The sequence below is a fragment of the Leptonychotes weddellii genome, chromosome 16 (assembly GCF_054177405.1).
Source record: "Leptonychotes weddellii isolate Sample4059 chromosome 16, ASM5417740v2, whole genome shotgun sequence".
Taxonomy (NCBI): Eukaryota; Metazoa; Chordata; class Mammalia; order Carnivora; family Phocidae; genus Leptonychotes; species Leptonychotes weddellii.
In genome coordinates this window covers 16745620-16773122 of record NC_138384.1, presented here as the reverse complement: position 1 = coordinate 16773122, position 27503 = coordinate 16745620, and the positions used below count along the sequence as shown (strand labels likewise).

General features: G+C 45.4%; 1 protein-coding gene across 2 annotated transcripts in view; it reads right to left on the bottom strand.

Moving 5' to 3' along the window:
- RANBP10 (RAN binding protein 10) overlaps positions 1 to 27503 on the bottom strand; it is a 58034-nt gene that overhangs the window by 26307 nt on the left and 4224 nt on the right. For both annotated transcript variants that reach the window (XM_081806440.1, XM_081806441.1), the window contains exon 3: positions 15354 to 15406. In XM_081806440.1, the coding sequence (XP_081662566.1) occupies positions 15354 to 15406 (53 nt within the window). The remainder of the gene's footprint in view (positions 1 to 15353; positions 15407 to 27503) is intronic.

The window sequence follows — 27503 nt, the reverse complement described above, 5'->3', positions numbered from 1 at the left end:
AGCAATTGGACAGTGTTGTCAAATAGCCCTAAGGTTTACTTATAAGAAACACTGAGTCTCCAAAACAATCAGCAGGTATGACAAGACCCATCTGAAGGTTGAGGAAACTGAGGCACTGAGGGGCTACAGGAAGGCTTGTGGTCTTGTAGATAATACTCTCAGACGCTCAGGTCTGCTTTCCTGAGGAACACTCTGGTGAGCATGAAGCAGATACCTATAAGGGTGAAGCTACTATCTCCTCCTTGGGGTGGCCCCCAATCCAATCTCAGGAAAAAACAAGATGCTCTGAAAGTACAACACTTGAGTTCCTCAAAGACTGGGCTCCATTAAAAAAAACTTGAGGTAACCCCTACAAGGTTTTTGGACCCCAGGCTTAGCTGACCCGACCAATACTACTTCCTACTGGTATCTGGCTGAATTCCATCAACTTTGAGAAGGGCCTGGGCACAAAACCTCCTAGCACCCCTCCCCCAAGGCTGCAAGAACAAACAGTAGGGTAGGTGCTAGGCTTGACTGTGAGGAGTTTTGTTGTTGTCATTTTTCTTTTTAAGAAAAGAAAAGCAATTAGAGCTGTCTGCCTGCATCTTGCCCCTACTTATACAGATTAATGGTGAAGCCACTTCTGGGCCCTGGAAAGAGGCCTGCAGATCAGCTGCAGACCTGGCTCTCCACCTGGGTAAGTCATTCACCTTCTCTGAGCATTTGCTCTTCTATGAAACAAGGCAGCTGATACAAATATCTCTGCCAGCTCTGGAAGAATCCATGATTCTAAGTCCCCTTTCCCATTAAGAGGTCTAGCAGCTATGGTGACTACCACACCTCTGCCTGGGTAAGCCTCCCCTCTAGCCCCACCACCCTCTGCTTCAGAAGAGAACTCCAAACAGAACCCCTGCAGCCAAAGTCAGCACTTTCTAAGTTGGTAGCAGGAGCAATCGCCCCCTCTGGGTGTGCCTGGTGTGAGGCTGGAGTGATAGGCCCAAGAATGAGAGTTGTTGCCCTTACCATGGGGCTGAATCCAGCTGTCTGAGAGGACAGTGGGATGTGAGGGCCAGAAGGAAACAAGGGGACACAGCTGCCTGGGTCAGGCCCTGTAGGAGGTCAGGTCCAGGTGGTTCTGAGTCAGAGGATGGCTGGGACTGCACAATGGGGACAACACTCTGACAGAAATGCCACCCAACTAACTATTCTTCCCTCTCCAAAGAGATTAAGCTTTGTCACTCCCAGAGAGAACGAATGGGTAGCCAGCCTGGCACCCACACAGAAAAGCCTGCCACGTCAGACACCTATCAGATGCCAATGATGTAAGGGGAAGCCAAGTTTTATTCAGGCCAGGAGGCCCTAGGTGCCCACTTCAGATGCTCTGGCACCACCTACTTCCCCTTCCATTATCACTCAGAAGGGAAGTCACCATCACAGAAGTGTGGGGGTGGCTGAGGAAAGGAAATGGTTCATCATCTTGGCACTCCTGGATGCCATCCCAGGTCACAGTGCCCTGGAGGAAGGAGACTCCCATGGGCGTGCCAGGGACTCCAGTATGATTGCTCCAGGAGCCCACCCCATGCAACTTCCATCCGCCAGGACATGTCGGGGGCCTCAGTCCCAGGGAGCTAGGAACGGAGAGGACTCCTACTGCCAAGTACAAAGATTTCTGCATCATCACCACATTAGCACAGAACCTGGGAAGGGGCCTGGTGCTGTGCTTGCCCATTAGCTTCTGGCCCTGGCCCACGACTGACCAGCAGAAAGAGTCCAGCCCATACCTCACAAAGCTAGCCTAAGCCTTGGCTTCCATGCCACCAAGCCAGCCATCTCTCCCCAACAAATGGGTCCCAGTCACCGTTGAGCTTTGGGACTAGACAGATTTGAGTTTGAATCCCAGTTCTGTCACCTGGCCCTCTGAATTCTCACGAGTGAATTCTTTCAGGGTTGATGAGAGGATTAAACGAGAATGGCTATGGAAGAACAGCCCGCAGGAAGTACTCACCCTCGAGTTTCCCTTCCCTCTCCATTTCTAACACCAGCTTCATGGTCAATCCCGGGCACTTGAGACTTCCTGTTTCCTTTATCCCCGAGGGAGCAAGCAAGGGTGGACCACCCACCTCTCCTAACTAACAGCTCACCAACGGCAGTCCCAGGCCTGCTCCACTCTGGGGAGCTGTCTGGGGAGGCCACCTGGCCTTCAGAGCACTTGACAGAGCTCAGCAGCCATGCCCAGTGGCTCTCAAAATGTCACTTGTGAGATTGGGTATGGAGGGAAGGTGCTGGGCTAGTTTGGTCAGGGTGATTAATGAGCCTGAGGTTGCTGTGGAGAGAACACATGTGTCCTGGCAGACCTCCTGGCAGGGCTGCTTCTCAAGGATGGCCACTTACTCAGAGCCATCCCTCCCTGGAAATGCATCAGATAAATGTTTCTTCCCAAACCTCAAATAGCTTTAAAAATCTGATAGGAAAAAAAAATAAATAAAAAAAAATAAAATAAAAATCTGATAGGACCCACTGCCTGGAGCAGCTCAACAATGGATAATGGGAAAGCAAAAGAGAACTCTTCACTCAGCAGCTGCAGCGGGGTGGCATCAGAGAAGGCCCATCATACTACTCACATGGCTGCTACCCCAAACTCTCAGAACCCCTGGGACCAAGGAACAGGATCTATACAACCCTAAGGCTATGCCTCTGGCAGCTCTAAGCAAAAGGGGTCAAGGGTACCCTGGGAGTCTGCTCAGCATGGAAGCCAAGGTAAGAAGGGCAGGAGAAAAAGGCTCTACAGGTAGTTGGTGACACCAGGAACTGACACCAGGTGGAGCCTGCCCTCACAGGGTCCTACACTGAGACAGGAGCAGGTGTCAGCTTGAAACCATAGGCAAGGCCAGGGGGTGTACAGCCAGCACCTGCATAAAAGGGGCCTTCCATGAGTCATACTCCTTCCCTGCCCCAAAAGAAACAGATACCTGATGGCCAGGGGAGCACAGGGAAGCCAGGAGGAGTCTAGCTAGGTCTGGGTAGGACAGGGCTCAAGTAGCATCTGCCATATTTAACAGAGCTACCCGCCTATACCTCAGGCTCCCATAAGACAGACTGGGTCTGTCATCCATGCTGAATCAGGCTAAGGAAAGGGGTGGCACTGTCCCACAAAACTGAGGGGTAACCTCAGCTTCTAGGCCTTGGTATCTCTCCTCTAGAGTTGGGTTCGCCTTTTCCTTGTCTCCAGTGAGCTCCTTTTGAACCTCTGGGAAAAGTCAGTGGACGGGTGACCCCTGGTAGTGTAGGAGCCTGTGACTTTGTACACACTGCCAGACCCCGAAGATGGGCATGCACAAAACCCTTCCCAAAAGGAGGCCCAGGCATGGTGGTGCAGGACACCTAGATACAGACTTCTGCCCAGCACTAGGGAAGCAAGGGACTGAGCAGTAACTAGTCCCCACTCAGCTCCACCCTGAGGTGGCCCCAGCCTCCAACCATACCAGAGAACACTTGAGAATCTCTGTTTTCAGAGACTGACAAACTCAGGTTTCAGAACTGGCCCTTCTGCTGTTGATGAAACCTCTTACCTCAAAAGACTTAACCTGTCCTGCAAAATAGTCTTAAATCCAGAATTTTTACCTCTGCTACAGAGATGGGAGCTGGTATTTGGAAGAAGAAAACAGGATACTGCAGACAAGAAATCTCAGGACCAGGAATAATAATTTCCATGCCTGACAGAGTTGCCTCACTTCAAAAGGCTGCCAAGCAGCCCTGATATGTTACGGTGATATGTTACGGTAATACAGGTCTCCCTGTGGCTGAGGCAAGAGGCCCACAGAAAAGGACCAGGACTCGGCTGGCCACGGGGCCCAGGGCCCTGCAGACCCAGGGAGGAGTAGCCCGGAGGCAGAAACATGAGACAAGCTCCACAGCAGGGACGACGGTGGGTCCTGCAGCACTAGCACCATTAACTACCATGGGAACCAGCAGGGATTTTGAACAGCTACCTGGCTCTTGGGCCCCAACTGCCAAACCACCCTCTGCTCTGGACTTCCCAGTGGAACCCGGGTATCTACCCCTCCAGTCCCAGCCAGGTCATTTCCCAAGGATATCACAGACAGAGAAAGAACAGACTGAGCAAGGCAGTGAGGGGCTGGGCAGCACCAGGCACACAAATCCCAACCTATTCTTCCCACGACTCTGGTCCTGGGCAGCTGCTCCAGCAGCTTCAGAGAATCTCCTGACTGCCTGCCTCTTCTAGACAGGGCTACTTTGAGGCACTTTATAAGCATGAACTGCAAGGCCATCACCAGTCGGCTTCTTCCCTTTACCAGCCTAAGCCGGCACTCACTTGGGAGGCTTGTATGGTGCCTACAATCACACCAGTGTTGCTGAGGCCTGTTTCCAGGTGCTCTGCCATGGTTAGGAGCAGGTACACCCAGATTCCCAGTGGGGCCCTGATGACTCAATTCACCCAACCGGACTCATGGAGGGGCTGAGCAGCCCCCTGGGCAGACTCCTGTGAAGCCCTGTAGATCCTGGGGTGAAAGATATCCAAAGACAGTGGTGTTTACAGGTGGACATGAACAGGGCTCATCAGCTGGGGGGAACAAGGGTCTTCACACTACATGGAGTGGGACAGAAGGAGTGCCTGCTTAGTGGGTACCGACAAAGAGCATTTCCAGAGTACTGGAAACCCACCTACATGCCAGTAAACTTTAAGACATTCACTGTGCAAAGCCACCTGCTATTGGTATTTGCACTGAGCAGACACCTTACACTGCAAGTTATGAGGGTTTATTGTCAGTGCCTGCCACACTGACGGGCGCTAGCCTCGGCACTCGTGAACCTGGCATAAACACCCATGTTCTGCCCTCATCTCTGCTATCTGCTCTTCCTCTCACACGGCACGTGCAGATGTGAAATATCGGCTATTTGCAGAATCTGTCCCACCCAGCAGAAGCAGGCCCCGGCCACGAGATCGGGACACAAACATTCCCGGGGGCATGCTCCTAACAGACCATTCAGGGTAGGCTTAGTTAAGGTAAGCTCTAGGGGGAGGAAAAGATGTTCACTTGAACATGACCATCCTGTGGGAGCAGGCAGACAGTTCCCCTACTACCCTCCCACCCCCCTATCAGGGCCTAGTTGCGAGGTGCCATCTGCTTCAGGAGATATGCACCCTCCCAACCCCCAGTGCCCAGCTGTGGAGCTGCTTCTTTTCCAACAGTATGAAGTAAGTAAGCCTCAAGGGTTCTCCTTGGAGGGGTTGTAGTAATTAAGGTAATATACGGCACACCAGAACAGCTGCCTCCTGCTCAGAAATGGCAAGGAGAAAATTATCAGCTACCCAGCTCTGATGCACATGGGGCTACCTATCAACACAGCCTGAGTCTTCCTGGCCCTCTCTGAGGCACAAGGCACAAAAGGAAGATCTGTCTTATCCTCAACCCCTTCAAAGCACCCAAGATTTGGAGAAGCCCAAAACCCTCTCTCTAGCCATGCCCCTGGCTTTTCCTCCCTGCTTCCTCAATCCAGGGATCGCAGCCCATGCTGCTTGCTGCCAAATCAACAACGGGAGGGCCGGGCTGCAGGAACTCACCTGCCTGTAGATTATCCTGCCCTGCTTTCAAGCCATTTGCCCCAAAATTCTGACATTCTTATTTTGGACCACATGTGTTCCTTGGTTTCACATTTAATGGAGGCCAAAAACATCTTACAAAAGGTAAACATCAAAACTTCTGACCATGCAAGCTGAGACGTGCCCATATGTTCCTGGGAAAGTCTGACTACCAGTCTCATGCCAAAGGTACTCTGTTATCGTCTGCTCCCGGGACCAAGTGAGACCCCGAGAGTGGCTATCCCTACTCCCGACAGCCCTAGAGGCAAAGACGGCTGTGCTGAGCCAGTACACGAGAACACGTGAAACATCAATATCCTGACTTTATCTGCTATGCCATCTTCATCCTCCATAATTCAACTCCAGTTAATATGTACTAACATGGCTACTCAGATACAGAAAACACAAGCACTGGAAAGAAAATGTAGTTCCGATTACACCTAACTCCACTCTGTTATACAAACATTCATAAAAGAACTGTATTTATTTATTTATTTATTTACTTACTTACTTATTTACTTAAGAACTTCAAATGTATAGGTACATCCTTCCTCAGGTAGGAAAAAATACTTTTTCTCAATTCCAACAAAAGCTAACATATATGTACACTTTCTTTATCAGGCACTATTCTAAGCACTTCACAAGAACTCACTAAATTCTCATAACCATTCCATATGTGAGTTACAAACTAGTATTGTTTGCATTTTACAGATGGGGAAAAGAGAGGCACAGAGTAGTTACATAACTTACCTCAGGTAACAAAGCTGCCAGGATGCAAATGCAGATGGTGTGTCTCCAGAGTCCATGCTCTCAACCACTGACTGCATACTGCTCCACAAGCTGACCACAACCCTAAAGATCTGTTTCCTCACATGACTAAATGTGAGCCCATAGTTGATTCAACGACACTGAGCCCTAACATACAGAGAAGGGGGGATGGTCACTCCTCTTATAGGTAGAAGGTGGGGGCAGAGCCCCCATGCACAATCAGTGCCGCAATAGTTAGGGCAGAGTAGGGAGGCCAAGCTCCAAATAAAGGCTCCTCCCAGCCAAAGGCACGCTGCAGGCCAGCAGGGACCTGACTCAAGACTGGTTCCAGAACCACACTTGGCTTACGGAAGCCACGGTGCTGAGGCAGAGCCCAGCAAGATGCAGGAACAGCCCGAGTGCATTTGTGCTCACTCTGGGAGAGTGGTGACAAAAAGATGTGGCCCAAGTCCCAGCGAGAACACTGCTGGGTAAATATGAAGGAGTCCCACGAGGCAGGGAGGTAAGCGTCATCACAGAAATGTGGTCAGGGCTAAAAGGATCAGGCAGTATTGCACAGGGGGACACAAGCAGGAAGGACACCCCCACAGCAAGAAGGGATCTATCAAGGGGCAGAGCAGGGTATGTTTGCAGCGTATCTGGGGCCTCACAAACATGCTGGTGTGCAGCCTGTGTGGAGGGCAGGAGGGGCAGAAGATGCTGAGCAAGGCTCACAGGCCTGTATCCCTGGCAGAGGGGTCAGAAACACAAAACGGGCAAGGGACAGGAAGTGAAGAGCAGAGGCCTGAGGTAGAGAGATGAATCAGGAGGCCATGGAAAGAGCCCAGTGGGGAGGCAATGACAGTGAGGATAGAGAAGGGGGCCAGATTAAAGACACACTTGGGGAGTGGCAGAACCAAGAGATGAGGAAAGGGACAGGGCGAAGATTACTCTGAAGAGTGCCACCTGGGGGCTAGGGTGAACAGCGACTGTCAGCGGACACAAGGAAAGCACGAGGATCTGGGTTTTGCAGTCAGATAAACTTAGTTTGGAGCAAGCAGGTTCACTGTGTGCTGGACCTTCAACAAAGCACTGAGGCTTCTGGAGGTGTGACCTGCTCAAAGACAGAGTGGAGACAGAGAGGTGAGTTGTCTAATTGCCTGGATGGCTCACTAGCTGCCCTTCAACTGCACTTTCAGGCCTTGGCAAAGTACAGTCAACCATTCATAGGCCAGAGAGTCTCTGGGCCCCTCAAAGAAAGAGAGAACTGCCTCTACTGCCTCCACACCCACTTCACTCAGCTCTTGTAAGTTCTAATCCGGAACAAGATACAGGCAACCAGAGAAGCAAGCAGCCCAGGGTAGAGGAGAAAGGAAGGGGGGGAGGGAGAGACAGAGAGAGAGACTGAGACAGAGTGTGTGTGTGTGTGTGTGTGTGTAAGACAGAGGTTATCTCCTACAGTCAAGAAGTACTTACTTCAGAGAGAGAGGGGTGGAGGCTCTCTCTCAGTCAAGTCCATCATCTGTTCTTACTGGTTTCACTCAACCAGATCAGGAACTAAAAGAAAAGGGGCTTCAGTTCTACACTTGGGCCTCCCATTCCTCATAAGCTTTTCTTCCAAGGACTCATGAAAGGCAGGAATATATTAGAGCCACAGACCAGGTACTTCTTGACAGCAGCACCTGGGTAGGCCAAGGCTGGACTTTTTCTTAGACCGACTCAGACAAGGGCTGTTCGATTTGCACTCTGCTACTTGCTCTGAACGACACTGAGACTTGGCATCAAAAATGGCTATCACCAGGCTACTTTATTAATAAAAGAATTCTTGAAACAAACTATCAGCAAAATCCTGAAAGCACAACACTAGTAGTTTGCAGTCTGTTCACCCACTATTCTGAAGACACCAAGCCAGATGAATTACTCCCACAGGGCCTGTCCTCCTCCCCATCTCTCTAATCCAAGATACCACCATGTTCTTCTGGGCCACTGAGACAGTCTCCTAATTGGCCTCCTTGCACCTGCTCCTGCCCCTGCCCCCTCCAACCTGGGCTGATCACACCCCTGCTTAAATCCCTCAGTGGCTCCCTGCAATACCCTACCCACTGTCTTCCTGACCCAGCACCAACCATCAGACCCACAGCTGCTTAAGCCCTCCAACCTGAAGCCCTCAGCCCTTAGGCACAAGGTTGCAGGTAACATTATTTTCAAAATTTCTTTTACCTTCTGGTAACAAATTCATAAAATAGACTGATATGTAAATGAATAAGAAAAAACAAATGTATAGGAAACTCTATGGCAGACTGGGAACAAACTCTGTACCTACATATTTCACAAAACCTGATGTGCTGGAGTATAAATCAGCATTAGGCAAATTTTTTAAAAGGTAGGCCACATCATATTCCTGATCATGATGGAATAAGGTCAGGCTCAGCCAATTACACAAAAATTAAATAATGCCCAATCATGTGAAAATTACAGAGCACTCTACTGTCTTGAACACAACCTGGGTCAGGAAGAAAATCAAGAATAAAGAATGTAAAAACTATCTTAAAATGAAAAGCTCAAACTAAAACAGTATATAAAAATTTGTAAGAGGGGGTGCCTGGGTGGTGTAGTTGGTTAAGGTGTCTGTCTCTTGGTTTCAGATCAGGTCATGATCTCAGGGTTCTGAGACTGAGCCCCACGTCAGGCTACATGCTCAGCGTGGGGTCTACTTAAGACTCTCTCTCCCTCTGCCCCTCCTCAACACGCTCTCTCTCTCTTCTCTCTCTCAAATAAATTAATTAAAAAAAAATTTGTGAGGGGCATATGGGTGGCTCAGTCGCTTAAGTGTCTGCCTTTGGCTCAGGTCATGATCCCAGCGTCCTAGGATCAACTCCCACATCGAGCTCCCTGCTCAGCGGGGAGTCTGCTTCTCCCTCCCTCTGCCCCTCCCACTGCTTGTGCTCTTTTGCTATCTTTCTCTCAAATAAATAAATAAAATCTTAAAGAAAACATTTTGTGAGAAGTACGTAGAAAAAAAAATCTAACGGGGCGTCTGGGTGGCTCAGTCCTTAAGCATCTGCCTTCGGCTCAGGTCATGATGCCAGGGTCCTGGGATGGAGCCTCACATCGGGCTCCTTGCTCAGTGAGCCTGCTTCTCCCTCTCCCTCTGCCTGCTCCCCCTGCTTGTGCGCTCTCTCTCTCTGTCAAATAAATAAAAATAAAATCTTTAAAAAAAAGAAAAAATATCTAACAATAAAATTCTATCTTTATTAGTGAGAAAATTAAAATACAATGACAAACCTATACTTAAGAATATGGGGGGAAATAAACAAACCAAAAGGCAAAGGAAATAAAAGTAGAAGCAAAAATCTTCAACAAAATACTAGCAAACTGAATCTAGCATCATATAAAAAGATAACACAAGATCAATATACAAAAATCAATTACATTTTATACACTTGCAATGAACAACCTAAAAATGAAATTAATAAAACAATTCCATTCACAGTAGTATCTAAAAGAATAAAACACTTAGGAATAAATTTGACAAAAGAAATGTAAAATTTATGATCTGAAAATTAGAAAATATTGTTGAAGCAAATTAAAGAAGATCTAAACAAATGGAAAAACACTTCACGTTCATGGATCAGAAAGTTTAACATTATTAGGATGGCAATACTTCCCAAACTGATCTATAGATTCAGTGCAATCCAATCAAAATCCCAGCTGACTTCTTTATAGTAATTAACAAGCTGATTCTAAAATTCATATGGAATTGCAAGGGAACCAGAAGAGTCAGAACAATCCTGAAAAAGAAGAAAAAAGTTGAACGACTCACACTTCTGATTTCAAAACTTACTACAAAGCAACAGTAATCAAGACAGTATAGTACAGGCAAGGACAAATATATAGATCAATGGAATAGAACTGAGAATCCAGAAAAAAAATCCATACATCTCTGGTTCAAATGATTTTCAACAAAGGTACCAAGATCATTCAGTAAGGAAAGAATGGTCTTTTCAACAACTGATGCTTGGGCAATTGGATAGTCACATGCAAATGAATGAAGTTGGATCCTTACCTCACACCATAAACAAAAATTAAATGGATCAAAACCCTAAATAAAAGTTGTTACCACATGACCCAGCAATTCCACTCCTTAAGTATATAATCAAATGAAATGAAACATATGTCCACACAAAAACTTGTACACAAATGTTTATAGCATAAATCATAACAGCCAAAAAGGAGAAACAAGACAAATATTCATTAAAAAAAATCCAAATATTCATCAACAGACACATGGATAAGCAAAATGTGATATATCCATATTATAGAATATTATTTGGCCATAAGAAGGAATGAAGTTCTGATACACACTACAACTTAGATGAACTTCAAGAACCGTATGCTAAGTAAAAGAAGCCATACACAAAAGGCCACCTGTGGGGGGCCTGGGTGGCTCAGTCGGTTAAGCGTCTGCCTTCAGCTCAGGTCATGATCCCAGGGTCCTGGGATCGAGCCCCGCATCAGGGTCCCTGCTCTGCGGAGAGCCTGCTTCTCCCTCTCCCACTCCTCCTGCTTGTGTTCCCTCTCTTTCTGTGTCTCTCTGTCAAATAAATAAATAAAATCTTTTTTTAAAAAAAAAAAAGGTCACCTGTTATATGACTCCACTGATATGAAATGTCCAGAAAAGGAAAATCCATGGAGACAGAAAGGAGATTAGTGGTTTTCAGGGGCTACAGGGAAAGAGAATCAGGGAATGACTGCTAATGGGTATGGGGTTTCTCTTTGGGGTGATGAAAATGTTCTGGAACTAGATAGAGGTGATGGTAGCACAACTCTGTGACTACACTAAAACCACTGAAATGTACACTTTAAAGGGGTGAATCTTATGGTCTGCTCAGCAGAGTCTGTTTAAGATTCTCTCCCACTCCCTCTCCTGTCCCTCCCCCTGCACGCTCTCTCTCTCTCTCAAATAAAGAAATAAATCTTTTTAAAAAGAAGTTTTATTGATTTAAGTAATCTCTACAACCCACATGAGGCTTGAACTCATGACCCCGAAATCAAGAGTCATGTGCTCTACTAACTGAGCCAGCCAGGAGCCCCTTTTTAGGTTTTGGATAATATTAATCGTAGCCATTTTCCTATAAAGAGAATCAGATGGCCAAAGCAGAATATACTGAAAGTGATGCCGTAAGAAAGAAGTTACCTGAACAAGCTAATAAGAGAGGAAAGGAAAGTCTTCAAAAGATGTCCTCCCCAAAAGACCAACTGGCTCTGATAGATTCGCTGATAAATTTTTCTAAACTTACAAATCAAAAGTAATCTACATGTACAGCCGTGAAAATAAGGAACCCACCCAATGACCAAGTAGGACTCTTCTCAACTAAACAAGATATGCTGAGTTATCTCAATATACACCCATAACGCACTTATAAATATAACTGTCCACTTATGATTAAATGCTTCTAGTTAAATATTTCAGAATAAGGAAAGGGAGTCCTTTTTTTAAGCAAAATCTACCACCTTCTGAAGTTCTATCACACGCCTAAGCTCTTACAATTCTTACTGCCCAGGCAGCCCATCTTAGCCTCCTCTACACTAGTTCACTCTTGAACTAGTTACTTATTAGCAAATCTGATCACATTTTGCCTATGTTCAAAATACTCCTGCAATCCCCACTGCTTAAATAAAGAAGTCCTGGCCCCTTGACATGGAACATAAGACTCTTCCTTCAACTGGGTCATCCTGACTGTCCCCAGGAAGCCATCCCATCACACTAGACAACTTAGAGATCTACTCACAGGAGGCCTTATTGTACCACCACCCAGACCCACCTGGCAAACTCCTAATGTCTCTCGACACCAGGCTGAAACACCCCTGTAAAGCCACAGTAACCAACCACCACTCCAACCACCACTTTCCATGAAACACAACAGTATCTATCAAGAAGATACACCAGTGCTCAAACATCTTATCTGAAGTTGTAACACCAAAGTCTCAAATTCTACACCCAGCCTAGGCCACCATCATCACTCACCTCCCACAACCATATATCCAAACAGTCCCAACAGCCTTCATCACAACCAAGGGTCTCTTGGAAATCAGAAGCAACAACCAGAAAGGCTTTAGCAGCTGCCATCCTCCATCTCATGTCCCCAGTGGAATACATGCTTGTAGCTTCAGGTCCAAATCTTTATGAATGATGATACTTTCAGTTTTGGAGAATGTATGCTCATTAAGCCTCCCACACACATACCAAAAAAAGCAACGCCAGAAAATGGAAAGTGCCAAAGGGGATTCTGATCTTCCAAATCCAGCATTGGGATGAACAGTAACAGGCCCACCATCATTCCTAAGAGGAATGTCTCCCCTCTACCCCTACATCTGTCCTGTGCTAGGTCTTCCCAGCCATTCAGCCAGCCCTGTACCCTGGGAAAGCCAGACGCATCCATTCTTCCTAGGGAGAATCCCTATCTAGCTGCAATCTGATTCCTACTTTCTACCTTAAGGAATAATCAGGGAGATTATCAGATATGGCAGAAAGGAAAGCCCTCAGAGCTCGCAGGCAGACTGAAATGAAAACAGGCATAATACCCACAGAGGCCCCTTTCTCCTGCTGAACAAGAGATGCACCACTCAGGATGTAAAAAAAAGTGCCAACTCTCCTGATACGTTAGTGTGGGAACTAACACCTCATCCACTGTCTCCGAGCCCCTTCTCCTATAGGCCCACATCTGGGCCTGGACAGGGTCTGACTGCACAAGGGCCCCACATGGACTTCCCTACAATGCTACATTCATGACATCAAAGCACATGACCAGCAGCTGCCCTCCAACTGGCCCGGAGGGGGTCAAAACCCCATCTTACGAACGAGTCAAACAGATCTGGCCAGCTCCACATGGCTCCATCTCAAAGAGATTCAGGTCAGCCCAGGTAGACCTTGAACCTCCCCCTCCCACTTCATCTGCTCCACTCTATGGATCTCAAACCAAATGAGCCATGCAAAAAACGGTTCTTACTAAAGAAGGATGAGTATGTGGAACTTAGAATACCAAGCCAAGCACATGGTAAAAGGCTATATTCCAAATCCACCTGAAAGACAGATGTGAGGACTCCTTCATACAAGGCATTGGCTTTTGTTTATTTTGTTTTAATTCTATTTATGCTTTTTAAACAAATAATATGTTCACAGGAAAGAAAATGTGAAAACTTTGAAAGTGAAAAATCTCCTTCCCAGTCCTATCCCTAGCCACCCTGTCCCTTCCCAAGGGATAGCTGATAGTACAAGTTTTTCTGTAGCTTTCCAAAGATATTCAATGCATGTACAAGCAGGTACAGATATGTTCATTTTGCCTTTTTTATTTTTGCACATTTGGTAGCATATTATACACTGTTCTATGCCTTATATTTTCTACTTAACAATATATCCTAGAGATTACTCCAAATCAGTACCTAAAGAACCTCCTCATTCTCTTCACGGCTGCATAGTATTCTTTTTTGTGGATTAACAAAAATTCATTTAACCAATGTTCAGGGTTGCTTAAAGTGACAGTTAATAACAGATTATAATAGTTACTTCTATATAATAAGCCTCTTTCCTCTGCCACCAAAGCAGTGCAAAAGTTCAAAGAGCACATTTGAAGTAAGAAAAAGATTAAGGGGCACCTGGGTGGCTCAGCTCGTTAAGCTGCCGACTCGATTTCGGCTCAGGTCATGATCTCAGGGTTTTGAGATCGAGCCCCTTGTCCCTCTTCTTCCCCCTCTGTCCCTTCTCCCTGTTGCAGGCATTCTCTCTCGCTCTCAAATAAATAAATAAATAAAATATTAAAAAAAAAAAGATTACAGCCACATGCTACACAAAGAAGCCAAACATACCACACATATCCTGATTAATAACTAAAGGCCAGTTTTCACTCAGATCAAAGCTGAAAATTTTCAGACTCCTGACAATTAGTTGAATCCTGAGCAAGTCTAGATTTCAAGTACTTGAAATTAGTCAATTAGAAAAAAAAAATCTGAGGGGCGCCTGGGTGGTTCAGTTGGTTAAGCAACTGCCTTCAGCTCAGGTCATAATCCCAGGGTCCTGGAATCGAGCCCTGTATCGGGCTCCCTGCTCAGTGGGAGGCCTGCATCTCCCTCTCCCTCTACCTGTTACTCTACCTGCTTGTGCTCGCTCTCTCTCTCTGTCAAATAAATAAATAAAAAGAAAAGAAAATCTGTGACTGATATTAAGCATAGATGGGAAAAGATGTAACGCTGAAGTGCTGCTCTCTCTTTGGAAAAGCCAGCTGCCTTCTCTGTGTCTGAGGCACAAAAAGTAGAGAGAGCCAGGGCAAAAATACAGGGACTTTGCCTGCCTTCATGGCGGTGCCAGGGCATCTTGCACCATGTCACTTAGGCCACTGAAGGGAGAAATGGACTTAGGACCATCTTCTGGAACTCACCAGCTTCTGGTGGAGGCTTCTATCCCTTCAATTGTACACAGCCCAAGACTGGGCATGAGCCACTGGGCAGAAAGCGGCTGAAAGGGTGCCTGGGTAGTAGCAGAGGACCATCTGCAGGGTCCAGAGATTCCACAAATCTGAGGTTGCTGACTGCCAACCCAAGTCTCGCACACTTCCTATTTATTAAAAAATCACCTCGACCATGTTCCAAATGGGAGGCCACTTAAAGACTGATGGTTAATAATGGTGAAGTAACAGAGAAGCCAGGGTTGGCAGGAGCCTTCTTCTCCATATATGCCGGAGTCCCAGACTGGTCAAAGGCCAATGGGAGTAAGGGCTACTAAGGCCTATCTCCACTAGGAGCAAGCTCAGGTTGGTTTTGACTGCAAACAGTTCAAATTCCAATTAATTTTTGGAATGGAAGCCCATACCATTCCAGCATGGCCACGTTTTAGGATCTTCCACCCAATGGCCTGGCTTTAGGTAAGGTAGTCAGCAAAATTCCCTCCAGCCTCTTGGCTGCCGCCATGATTCTCATCACAGAATGGATCAGAAGAGCAGAACAAATATTCTCTTAACCGGTGACTCACCAGGAAGTCTGTTCATGTTGACGCCTTGAGCTGAGAGTCCTATTCCCATGTACCTTCAAAAAATCACACACAAAAAATTTTTGGTTAGCAAATGATTATGCATCTCCCTTCTAAAATATTTCTTGGTAAAAGAAAAACAGGAAAAACAATGAATGTAGAGATTCTTAACACACTAGTGGTTCTTGGAGAGCCTTCACATTTTGATTTTCTAATGAAAATCATCTCAATGCCTTAAATAGCTGGAGAAACAAGAGGTAGTGTCTGTAACCAGGAACTTCAGTTTCAGACTAAAGTTTCCTGAAATCACTGCTTCCAGTCCTCCCTTGGTTTCTGGCTCCGGCTAAGGCAGCAGAATCTATCCTCAAGAAGTACCTAAAGTAAGTAGCTGAATCCTAAGTAGTACTTGGCAGAACAATGCAAGATCAAGCTCACAGGGACAAGCCACTCTTCACCAAGGACCAAGACACGGAAAAACTACAGCTATATCTCCTATGCTGTACTTTACATCTCTAATCCAGGCCCATTTTAAACATTTTTTTTTTAAAGATTTTATTTATTTGACAGAGAAAGAGAGAGCGTGAGAGAGAAAAAGAGAGAGCACAACCGGGGGGAGGGGTAGAGGGAGAGAGAGAAGCCGATCCCCTGAGCAGGGAGCCGGATGCGGGATTTCATCCCAGCACCCTGGGATCATGACCTGAGCCGAAAGCAGACGCTTAACTGACTGAGCCACCCAGGTACCCCCACACAAAATGTTTTTTAAAGTAATTACATAGGGTTGCCTTCTTTTGACCATTCCCAAGTGGCTGCACATTTACATTCCAATTGTTCCTGTTGTAAATGATTCTGCAAGGAACACTTCCGCATACATTTCCCCATCTTGGATTATTTCTTTTTTTCCCCCCCGACATGCTCCATGAACCTACATTCCTGTTTCCTAACACTACCTGAGTTCCCACAACATGGTGCTCCTGTCTCTGCAAGTCCTTAATCTAAATTTTTTTTTAAATGTTTTATTTATTTATTCATGAAAGTCAGAGAGAGAGAGAGAGAAAGGCAGAGGCAGAGGGAGAAGCAGGCTCCCCGCGGAGCAGGGAGCCCGATGCGGGACTCGATCCCAGGACCCCGGGATCATGATCCGAGCCGAAGGCAGATGCCCAACCATCTGAGCCACCCAGGCGCCCCAAGTCCTTAATCTATAGTAAATGCCCCTTTGTCCTTGTCTGGCTGGCTGTGCCACTGTGTTTTGGGGGAGCAGCCTCTACCATCCAAATAAAGGATCAGACAAGGAAGGAAGGCTCTGACCCACACATCTTCCTCTGAAACCAGCTACCCCATCATGCTGGCAGGAACCAGGAAGACACCAACACATGACCTTGATAACTTGGCCTGCAGGAGTTAGGGGAAAGAGGGAAGGGAAAGGAACAGCACTTCAAAGAGGGACTTGCAAGGTTCAAAACTGCCTGCGACCTCCTGCCAAAAATGGACCTTGAAGAAGCATCAGGGGCAGAAGCAGTGTAAGCCTGCTGGCAGGATTCCCATTAGATTAAAAACTGTACTTTTTCCCAGAAAAACAGCAGCCCAAATAATCAGCTTCCTTACTTCACATGGTAGAGGCTGCCAAAAGCTGGTCTCCATTCTCTTAATGTCTCAGCTGACCAAGCAGCAAACAACCTCAACTGCTCTGCAGTCATCAATCAACATAGTCATGTACAACATAGCCAGGGGTTTCCCTGACTTGGATGTCAGCCCACTCATCCTGCCCTGTTTGGAGGGGCCTGAGTCTCTGCCCAATACCACATGTGATCCTACCCTAGCATACAGGTTTCCTGACACTAAGATGAGGGTTTGTGTTTAGAGCGCATGTTTCCCGGATGACCCTTAACCACTTAAGGTTAATGCAAATAGGGAAGGTCAAGCAGCTTGGCCACCAGCAACAGGGGTCTAATTCCATAAATTTCCATGGGAATGAGGAACTAATAAGGCACATGTAACTCAAACACAAGTAACTTCTACACAGGGGAAGCCTTTTCCACCTCCAGCAGCTAGCCCTCAACACCTTCTTATAAACTCTCTGCCCCATAGGTGGGATAGTGTTTACCAGTGGATGGCCTGGGAGCCTTTACATAAACCCTAGGGTCAACTTGTGAACCCAAGTGGATGAGCTAAGGGTAGAGCACCCAGAGGAGATCCAATACCCACACTTGGGTGCCATGTCACCTGCAGGTGTCAATGATACAGGGTGCAACCCCACAGGAGCCTAAGTTGCATATTCATATGAAATTGGAGTTGAGTCAGTGTTCAAAAGAAATGAGTCCCAACTCTTCTAACAATGGGTGACACTATCTCTTCCAAAAGTATGATGTTATAAAATTACAAAAACTCACAGCCTTCTACCTTCCAGCACGTCTTTATGCACTTGAAAACTATTATCCAACCAGTCTGAGATAAGCAGAGAGTAAAAAAGCTATAAGGACCCCATGAATATACTAAAAAACATTGAATTGTACACTTTAAGTGGGGGAATTGTATGGTATGTTAAGTTACATCTCAGTCATACTCAACAAAGTAGAAATAAAAGACAACTGTCTCAACATAATAAAAGCCATATATGATAAGCCCACAGCTAACATCATACCCAAGGGTGAAAGACTGAAAAACTTTTCCTAAGATCAGAAACAAGACAAAGATGCCTGTGTTTGCCACTCTATTCAACAGAGTATTAAAAGTTCTAGCCGGGGTGCCTGGGTGGCTCAGTCGTTAAGCGTCTGCCTTCGGCTCAGGTCATGATCCCAGGGTCCTGGGATCGAGTCCCACATCGGGCTCCCTGCTCGGCGGGAAGCCTGCTTCTCCCCCTCCCACTCCCCCTGCTTGTGTTCCTGCTCTCGCTATCTCTCTCTCTGTCAAATAAATAAATAAAATCTTTAAAAAATAAATAAATAAAATAAAAGTTCTAGCCGAAGCAATTAGACAAGAAAAATAAAAGGCACCCAAATTGGAAAATAGGTAAAACTATCTCTTCCACAGATGACATGATCCTATATGTAGAAAACCCTAAAATGCTATTAGAATAAATAAATTCAGCAAAGTTGAAGGATACAAAATCAACAAATGAAAAGCAGTTGATTTTCCATACACTAACAGTGAACAATGAAAAAGGAAATTAAAATAATTCAATTTATAATAGCATTATAAAGAATAAAATACGGGGGGGGGCACCTTGGTGACTCAGTTAGTTAAGCGTCTGCCTTCAGCTCAGGTCAGGATCCTGGGGTCCTGGGATTAAGCCCCACGTCGGGCTCCCTGCTTGGTGGGAAGTCTGCTTCTCTTTCTCCCTCTGACCCTCCCCCTCGCTGGTACACTCACGCTCTCTCTCTCTCTTAAATAAATAAAATCTTAAAAAAAAAAAAAAGAAGAAGAAGAAAATATCAGGGTGCCTGGGTGGCTCAGTCAGTTAGACATCCAATTCTTGGTTTTAGCTCAGGTTGTGATCTCAGGATAATAAGATCTAGTCCCGCATCGGGTTCCATGATCAGTCGGCTTGACATTCTCTCTCCCTCTCCCCCTGCCCCTCCCCTCCCCTCCCCTCTCTAAAATAAATAAATAAATCTTAAAAAATAAAAAAAGGAATAAAACACTTAGGAATAAACTTGACCAAGGAGACAAAAGACTTGTACACTAAAAACTATAAAATGTTGCTGAAAGAAATTAAAGAAAACATAAATAAATGGAAAGACATCTGTGTTCACAATTGGAAAACTTAATATCGTTATGATGCCAATACTACCCAGTGCAATACACAGATTTAATGCTATCCATATGGAATCTCAAGGGACAATGAATCACCAAAACAACCTTGAAAAAGATGAAAAAAAGTTGGAGGACTAACACTTGGTGATTTCAAAACTTTCCACAAAGCTGTGATAATCAAAACAGTGTTGGTACTGGCATAGAGACAGACATATAGACCATAGTAACACAACAGAGAACACAGAAATAAACCCTCCCATATGTGGTCAACTGATTTCGACAAAGATGCTAAGACCATTCAATTGGAAAATGACAATCTCAACAAATGGTGCTGGGACAACTGGATATCCACATGCAGAAGAATGAAGTTGGGCTCTTACCATACACCATATGCAAAATTAAAACAGATCAAATAAACAAAGACCTAAAACTGTAAAACTCTTAGAAGAAAACATAGGAGAAAAGATTTACATTGGAATTGGCAATGATTTTTTTGGATATTACACTCAAAGCACAGGCAACAAAAGAAAAAAACTACATCAAAATCTTAAACTTTTGTATCTCAAAGGACACCATCAACACAGTGAAAAGCAACCCATGGTATAGGAGAAAATATGTGCAAATCATATATGTGATAAGGGTTTAATATCCAGGATATTCAAAGATCTCTTACAACTCAACAAAAAACAAAACCAAACAGAAAACCTATTAAAAATGGGCAGGGGGACGCCTGGGTGGCTCAGTCGGTTAAGCGTCTGCCTTCAGCTCAGGTCATGATCCCAGGGTCCTGGGATCAAGTCCCGCATCGGGCTCCCTGCTCCACGGGGAGCCTGCTTCTCCCTCTGCCTCTGCCTCTCTCTCTATCTCTCATGAATAAATAAATAAAAATCTTTAAAAAAAAAAAATGGGCAGGGACTTGAATAGCTATTTCTCCAAAGAAGAGAGAAATGGCTAATAAGCACATGAAAAGATGTTCAGCATCACTAATCACTAAGGAAATGTAGATCAAAACCACAATGAGATACAACCTCATACCCTTTAGGACAAACAAACAAACAACAGAAAACAGAAAATAACAAGTGTTGGTGAGGATATGAAGATTAGAACCCTTGTGCATCGATGGTACAGCAGCTGTGGAAATCAGTATGGCAGTTAATCATATAGTAATTCCAAGTTTAAAAAATTAAACTATGTTGGGGTGCCTGGGTGGCTCAGTCAGTTAAGCATCCAACTCTTGATTTCGGCTCAGGTCATGATCTTGGGGTCATGAATCAAGCCCTGTAACAGGCTCCATGCTCATCTCTCCCTCTGCTCCTCCCCCCATTCATGCTCTCTCTCTCTCTCAAATAAATAAATAAAATCTTTAAAAAATTACACTATGTTTTTAAAATGCTTAATTTTTAACAAAGAATTACCATATGATCCAGCAATTCCACTACCAGGTATATACCCAAAAGAACTGAAAACAGGGAGTTGAACAGGTATTTGTACACTCATGTTCATAGCAGCATTACTCACAACAGCCAAAAGGTGAAAGCAAACCAAACCAAGTGTCTACTGCTGAATGGATGAATGGATAAACCAAATGTGACATATATACACAATGGAATATTACTCAGCCTTAAAAAGGAAGAAACTATGGGGCGCCTGGCTGGCTCAGTTGGAACAGCACGCAACTCTTGGGGTTGTGAGTTCAAGCCCCATGTTGGGTATAAAGATTACTTAAATATAACTTTTTGGGGACGCCTGGGTGGCTCAGTCATTAAGCGTCTGCCTTCGGCTCGGGTCATGATCCCAGGGTCCTGGGATCGAGCCCTGCGTCAGGCTCCCTACTCAGCGTGAAGCCTGCTTCTCCCTCTTCCACTCCCCCTGCTTGTGTTCCCTCTCTCGCTGTGTCTCTCTCTGTCAAATAAATAAATAAAATCTTAAAAAATAATAATAAATACAACTTTAAAAAAAAAAAAAGGAAGGAAATTCTGACATATACTACAACATGGATGAACCTTGAAGACATTACACTAAGAGAAATAAGTCAGTCACAAAAAGACAAATTCTGGGGGCACCTGGGTGGCTCAGTTAGTTAAGTATCTGACTTCAGCTCAGGTCATCTCAGGATGGAATGGAGCCCAGCATAGGGCTCCCTGCTCAGGGGAGTCTGCTTGCCCCTCCCCCTATTCGTGCTCACACTCTCTTTCTCTCTCTCTCAAATAAAAAAAAAAAAGGGGGGGTGCCTGGGTGGCTCAGTTGATTGAGCGTCTGTCTTCGGCTCCAGTCATGATCCCAGGGTCCTGGGATCGAGTCCCACATCAGGCTCCCTGTTCAGCGGGAAGTCTGCTTCTCCCTCTGCCCTACCCCCCTCATGCTCTCTCGTTCTCTCTCTCCCTCTGTAATAAATAAATAAAATCTTAAAAAAAAAAAGACGAGGGGTGCCTGGGTGGCTCAGTTGGTTAAGCGTCTGCCTTCGGCTCAGGTCATGATCCCAGGGTCCTGAGATCAAGCCCCACGTCTGGGCTCCCTGGTCAACGGGGAGCCTGCTTCTCCCTCTCCCTCTGCCTGCTGCTCTCCCTGCTTGTGCGCTCTCTCTCTGCCAAATAAATAAAATCCTTTTTTTTTTTTAAAGACAAATTTGGCTTGATTCCACTTACACAAGGTATCTAGAGTAGTCAAATTCATAAAAACAGAAAGTAAAATGGTGTTTGCCAGGGCCTAGGGGGAGAATCAGGAGTTACTGTTTAATGGGGACAGTTTCAGTTTGGGAAGACGAAAAAGCTCTGGAGATGGACGGTGGTGATGGTTGCACAACAATGTGAATGTACTTAATGACACTGAACTGTACACTTAAGAATGATTCAAACGGTATATTTTATGTTATGTATGTTTTACCACAATAAATAAATGAATATATATCAATGCAGCTGCCCCTCTTCCCCAAAAAAGGTTCAAGTTCACTATCATCAGCTATAATATTTGTTATTACATAAAATCTTTTCCTCTCTTCAAGCTTGGGGATTTAGGGTCCAGGGAGACAATACCTTCACCTGTTCATTCTTTCAGCGGTGTCATCTCTGGCCAAAAATCCAGCATGTGGCTATGCATTTATTCAATTCTGATATCCCCCAAAGAACAATCCCCCAAATCATCCAAACACAAGAGAAGGAGCCTAAGTTTATAGGCTCAAGTCCTATGTCTTATGCTACAATGAACAGAACTGATGCAAGGCCTGTTGCCTACCTCAGGATGCAGGAGCTATAGGAAGGAGCCCCCAGCCCTCAGAGGAAAAGCACAGAGCCACAGCAGTGCTGGGCACATATGAACATTCAACAAACCCCTAGTGTTCATCCACTCACGGTCTGGTGAACTTTATCACCCAAGTCACAGGGTCTTTCCCAGCCACATTTCAAGGGAACCTAAGTTTCTAGCTGGTATGAAATCATAACAGAGCTACATGATAGGTTAAGTGAGCTCTGAACTCAGTCACAACACCCCCAGTACTATTCTCCCCTCTTGCAGACACTGGACTTCAGCAGTGAGATTAAATGACCTACATTCACAAAGCTAGTGACTTACAGGCATAGGGGAAGTCTATTTCTCCATCTACTCATGAAAAATCTAAGGCCTGAGGTTCCCTCTCAATCACCAACAAAGGACACATGTAGTGCTTTGCCGGGTCTCAGACTCATTTGGTCCCAGCTCTCTGACAGGCTGACAAGAATGGGGTAAAACAATAAGGAAAGAGCATAATGAAAATCCCAAATCCACATATGTTCTCCTAGATACATACAGAAGTATCTGTGCTTCTAAGCAGCACTGACATTACCTCTCCTCTGTGGATCTCTGGTGGCATCTCAAAACGAATGGGTTGTTAGGAGCTGTGGAATCCTTGCTAAAGTTGAGTAATTCAGTAAAAACAGGTGTGATAAGTTTCTTTTTATAGAGGCCCTTGAGACCATTCACCCACTCCATAAAGATCTTCTGTGCCCAATATGGTGCTGGGGACACAAGGATAGGGGCCTGAATTTAGTCCCTGACAGTTTCCAGTGGCAAGTCAGGGGCAAGCCAAAGATTCAGAGTGCACTGACTTGGGGATTCCCAAAGGAAGTGAAGGCTGAGCCAAGACCTGGTAAGCAGTGAGGGGAGAAAAAGGAGCACGTTCCATGCAGAAGCAGCAGAATGTACTGAGGCGTAGTGGCAAGAACGCAGCCTCATAATCAAGGAATGGAGAGAAATTAGCGTGGCTGGGTCACAGCTTGGGCAGACCTAAAAAGAGCCAAAGCTGGTGCAGGAAACTGGCTATTCATGCACAGCTTGCATGCTAGCTTAAGGAGTTTGAACTTCATGGAAGGTCAAAAGGAAGCTGCAGAAAGGATTTAGAAAAGGGTGCAGCTGATCAAACCACTGATATTTGTAAAACGGACTGAAGAGGCAAAACTAGAGGCTACCCAAATCATCCCAGTGGAAGATGACAGGGCTGGACAAGGACAGAAGCAGTGAGGATGGCAAGGCACAGAGAGCCAAATGCTCTCTTTTTTTTTTTAAAGATTTTATCTTTAAGTAATCTCTACACCCAATGTGGGGCTCGAACTTACAACCCCGAAGTCAAGAGAGTCGCATGCTCTACTGACTGAGCCAGCCAGGCGCCCCTGAGCCAAGTGCTCTTTAGAACACAGTGAACTTATGCAAGGGGGAGGAGCTGCCCTGGACACAGCCCAGCACAACCAGTCACCATAGAAAGGGCAATTCTCTGAGACCCACTTGCAAACTTTGGAGTCCAAGTGCTTGGCCTATCAGTAGTAGCCCTTCTCCAGCTCTATTCCAACCTTAGCATTTACACTGTGTGCAAACAGCAGAACAAAAAACAAACCTGTATCAGAGCAAATGTACCACACAAGCCCAGATACAAATCTCACCCCTGCCACTGAGTTCACCATATGCCCAAATCAGCTTGTCAGAGACTGTTCCTCAGCTACCACAATCAGTCCAGAGAGGCTTCAGGGTAGCCATTGAACAAGATCCTGGGCACGGTGCTGGGAGGGCTGCTGGTGGACACTGGACAACTCTACTGTGCTTTAGTTCATGCACTAGAGGCTTTTCTAGCATTGGAATCAGGTAAGATAGGCCATTTTTTTAAAAAGATTTTATTTATTCTATTTGAGGAAAAGAGAGAGAAAGCACAAGCAGGGGAAGAGACAGAGGGAGAGTGAGAAGCAGGCTCCCTGAGCCCAACATGGGGCTCGATCCCAGGACCCCGGGATCATGACCTGAGCTGAAGGCAGACACTTGACCGACTGAGCCACCCAGGCACCCCAAAATAGGACATTTTTGAAGGCCTGGATCTTGGGACTTCTAAAAACAAGGGCCTGTTTACTGGGGATTGCCGAGGAAAAAGGAGGTGAGCATTTGCTTCCTTCTTGGTAATGTGTCAGACAATGCTAGAACACTAACAGGTACGAGCTGCCTTGGTCACCTGGGAGGGAGGCCACTGGGGTTCTCACTCCCTAAGCAGATAACTGGAGTAGACAGAGCTTACCTCCCCTATATTTAGCATCTCCACTAGGGCTTTCTTTTCAAGTAGCAGGATATATCTGAGGAGCTTGGGGGTAAAATTATTACCCCACATCATGACTGAAAGTAGGATAAAGCCATCTGATTTACTCCTTTCTTCCATATGGCAGCAAAATGGAGAATACCATTTGTCATAGAGGTGGGACAGCCAGTAAATGTAGAGGGACAACAGATGATAAGTTCTTCACGGCAGTGAGACAAGTTGGCCTCTACCTTCTCAGTTTCTACTTCACTGCCAAAACCACAACACAAGCTAGAGCTAGAAGAGCAACTCCGTCTTTCTGTGGGGCTCCAGAGAGAAAAGGGCCACAAGCGAGCACAGCTCTGGCCAAGCTGGAGAGCAGGACAGAGGATGAGCAGCAGCTCTGGCAAGACCCTCAGCTGACCACACAGCCAGGTCCGCCCTCAAGCTGTCACCATATCCTGCAGGCAGCAGAGGCAAACTGGGGCCCTGGAAAATGACCTACAATGAAAATGGACTGGTGGTTTCTGGGGCCCATGCTGCCCTCCACCCGCCTCTGCTGACTCTCCCACAAAAGCAACAGTCTGCTGAAACCCCGCAGTCACGTGGAGATGTGAGCATAGTCAGCTTGGATTCTTCTTTTTTCTCTTCGGTTTTCCAGATTTTCTACAATTACTTTGATAGTCACAGAAAAATCATTTTCCAGAGCCAGCTGATGACCACACACTGAGGAGGTTGTTGGCTCTCACCCATCAGACTCTCCCTGGCTTGTCCCAGGGCAACATTTCAGTGCCAGAGGGACACAGTGGAGGACCTGGTTTTCATAGTCAGCTCCTCAGTACACCCACTTCCCTGAGCTTTGACAGGAGGGCAGAGGCTGTATGGGAAGAGCACACCTTCAGAAACGGCAGGAAATTGTCAAAATCCCTGCTCAGTAGAGGAGCTGGAGCTCTGGCTCACATAGTACCAGGTAAGTCCCAAGCGCAACCCAGAGCACACACCCAGAAAACCCTCCTGCTCAGCACAGTGACACTGGCTCAGCACATCTCCAACTGACTGGAGATTCTTCCATGACCCACACTGTTTACTGGGGATTGCCGAGGAAAAAGGAGGTGAGCAGAGGACAGGACTGGTAGTGAACAGAGGACAGGACCTTAGAAACCAGACCTCTGGAGTCTCAAACCCTCCAGGGACATACAACAAGGCCTGGGGTGAGGAGAACACACTTTGCTGTTATCACCCATCCAGTCCTGAGAGACAGCCTGGAGCACTCTACACTCTACACTGGGAACCTCTTTGGCAACATTTGACACTCCCTCCTGCCTCCCGAAGAAAAGCTCCTGAAGAGTTTTAAAGTGACAGGAACACTTTGCAGCAGGGCTCCAGAGACAACATCCCAGACTCTTGGAAGTCTCAGACACTCCAGCCTAATTCAGGACTGTGGGTCTCGGATTTCACCCCACATCTCAAGTTCCCTATCAGAAGAGGAGAGGTTGGACTAAAGGGCTCCTAAAATCCTTCCCTGGTCTGACCTAGAGACTTCAGTCCTTGGCAGAATAATGTCTGGATACTGTTACAAATGTGCTGTACCCAGATGCAAGCCCAAGATGGTGTAGACCCTGAAATGGCAATCAAAAAGCCACCAAGAAGACATCAAAAGAAAAGGAAATTACAGACCAATATACTTTATAGATGCAAAAATCCCCAACAAAATTGTAGCAAACCAAATCCAACAATGTATTAAAAGGATTACACACCATGACCAAGCGGGATTTATCGCATGAAGGCAAGGGTGGTTCAACATTAAGAAAATCAACCAATATAATAAACCACATTAATAGAACTAAGGAAAAACATTCATATGATCACCTCAATTGATCCAGGAAAAAACAAAATTCAACACTCCTTCATTATACAAGCACACAGAAAAGTAGGAATAAAACAGAACTTTCTCAACATGATAAAGGCTATTTATGAAAACCCAATGGTGAGAGGCTGAAAGCTTTTCCCCTAAGATTAGAATAAAACAAATATGCCCACCTTTCACCACTACTATTCAACACTGCACTGGAAGTCCTAGCTAGAGCAATCAGTCAATAAAAAGAAATAAAAGGCATTCAAATAAGAAAAGGATAAGTAAAACTATATTTGCAGATGACATGATCTTGTAAAAAAGAAAAAATCTTAAAAAGACCTTATAAAAAATCCCCAACAGTTCAGAGAAAGCTGTTACAGGATATAAGATCAACACACACAAAACAGATGTGTTTCTATACACTAACACTGAACAATCTAAAGAGGAAATTAAAAAAATAATTCCATTTATAATATAGCATCAAACAAGTAAAATACTTGGGAATAAATTTAGCCAAGGAAGCAAAAGACTCCTACACTAAAAACTATAGAACAGTGCTAAAGGAAATTAAATTAGACACAAATAAATGGAAAGACATCATGTGTTCATGGATTGGAAGACTTAATATTGTTAAGATAAAGAGTATTGTGAATACTCTCCAAATTGACCCCAAAAGTCAATGCAATCCCTACCAAAATTCCATAGTGTTTTTTGCAGAAATGGAAAAGTCAATCTTCAAAATCATATGAATATGCAAGGGACCCCAAGTAGCTAAAACAATCTTGAAAAAGGAAGAACAAAGTTAAAGGATTCACACTTCCTGATTTTAGAACTTACTAGAATACTAGAGTAATCAAAACAGTGTGGTACTGGCGTAAGGTAGATGCATAGACAAATGGAAGAGAATTCAAATAGAATTAAATATAAATAGAATTTATTTATTTTTTAAGATTTTATTTATTTATTTGACAGAGAGAGACACAGCGAGAGAGGGAACACAAGCAGGGGGAGTGGGAGAGGGAGA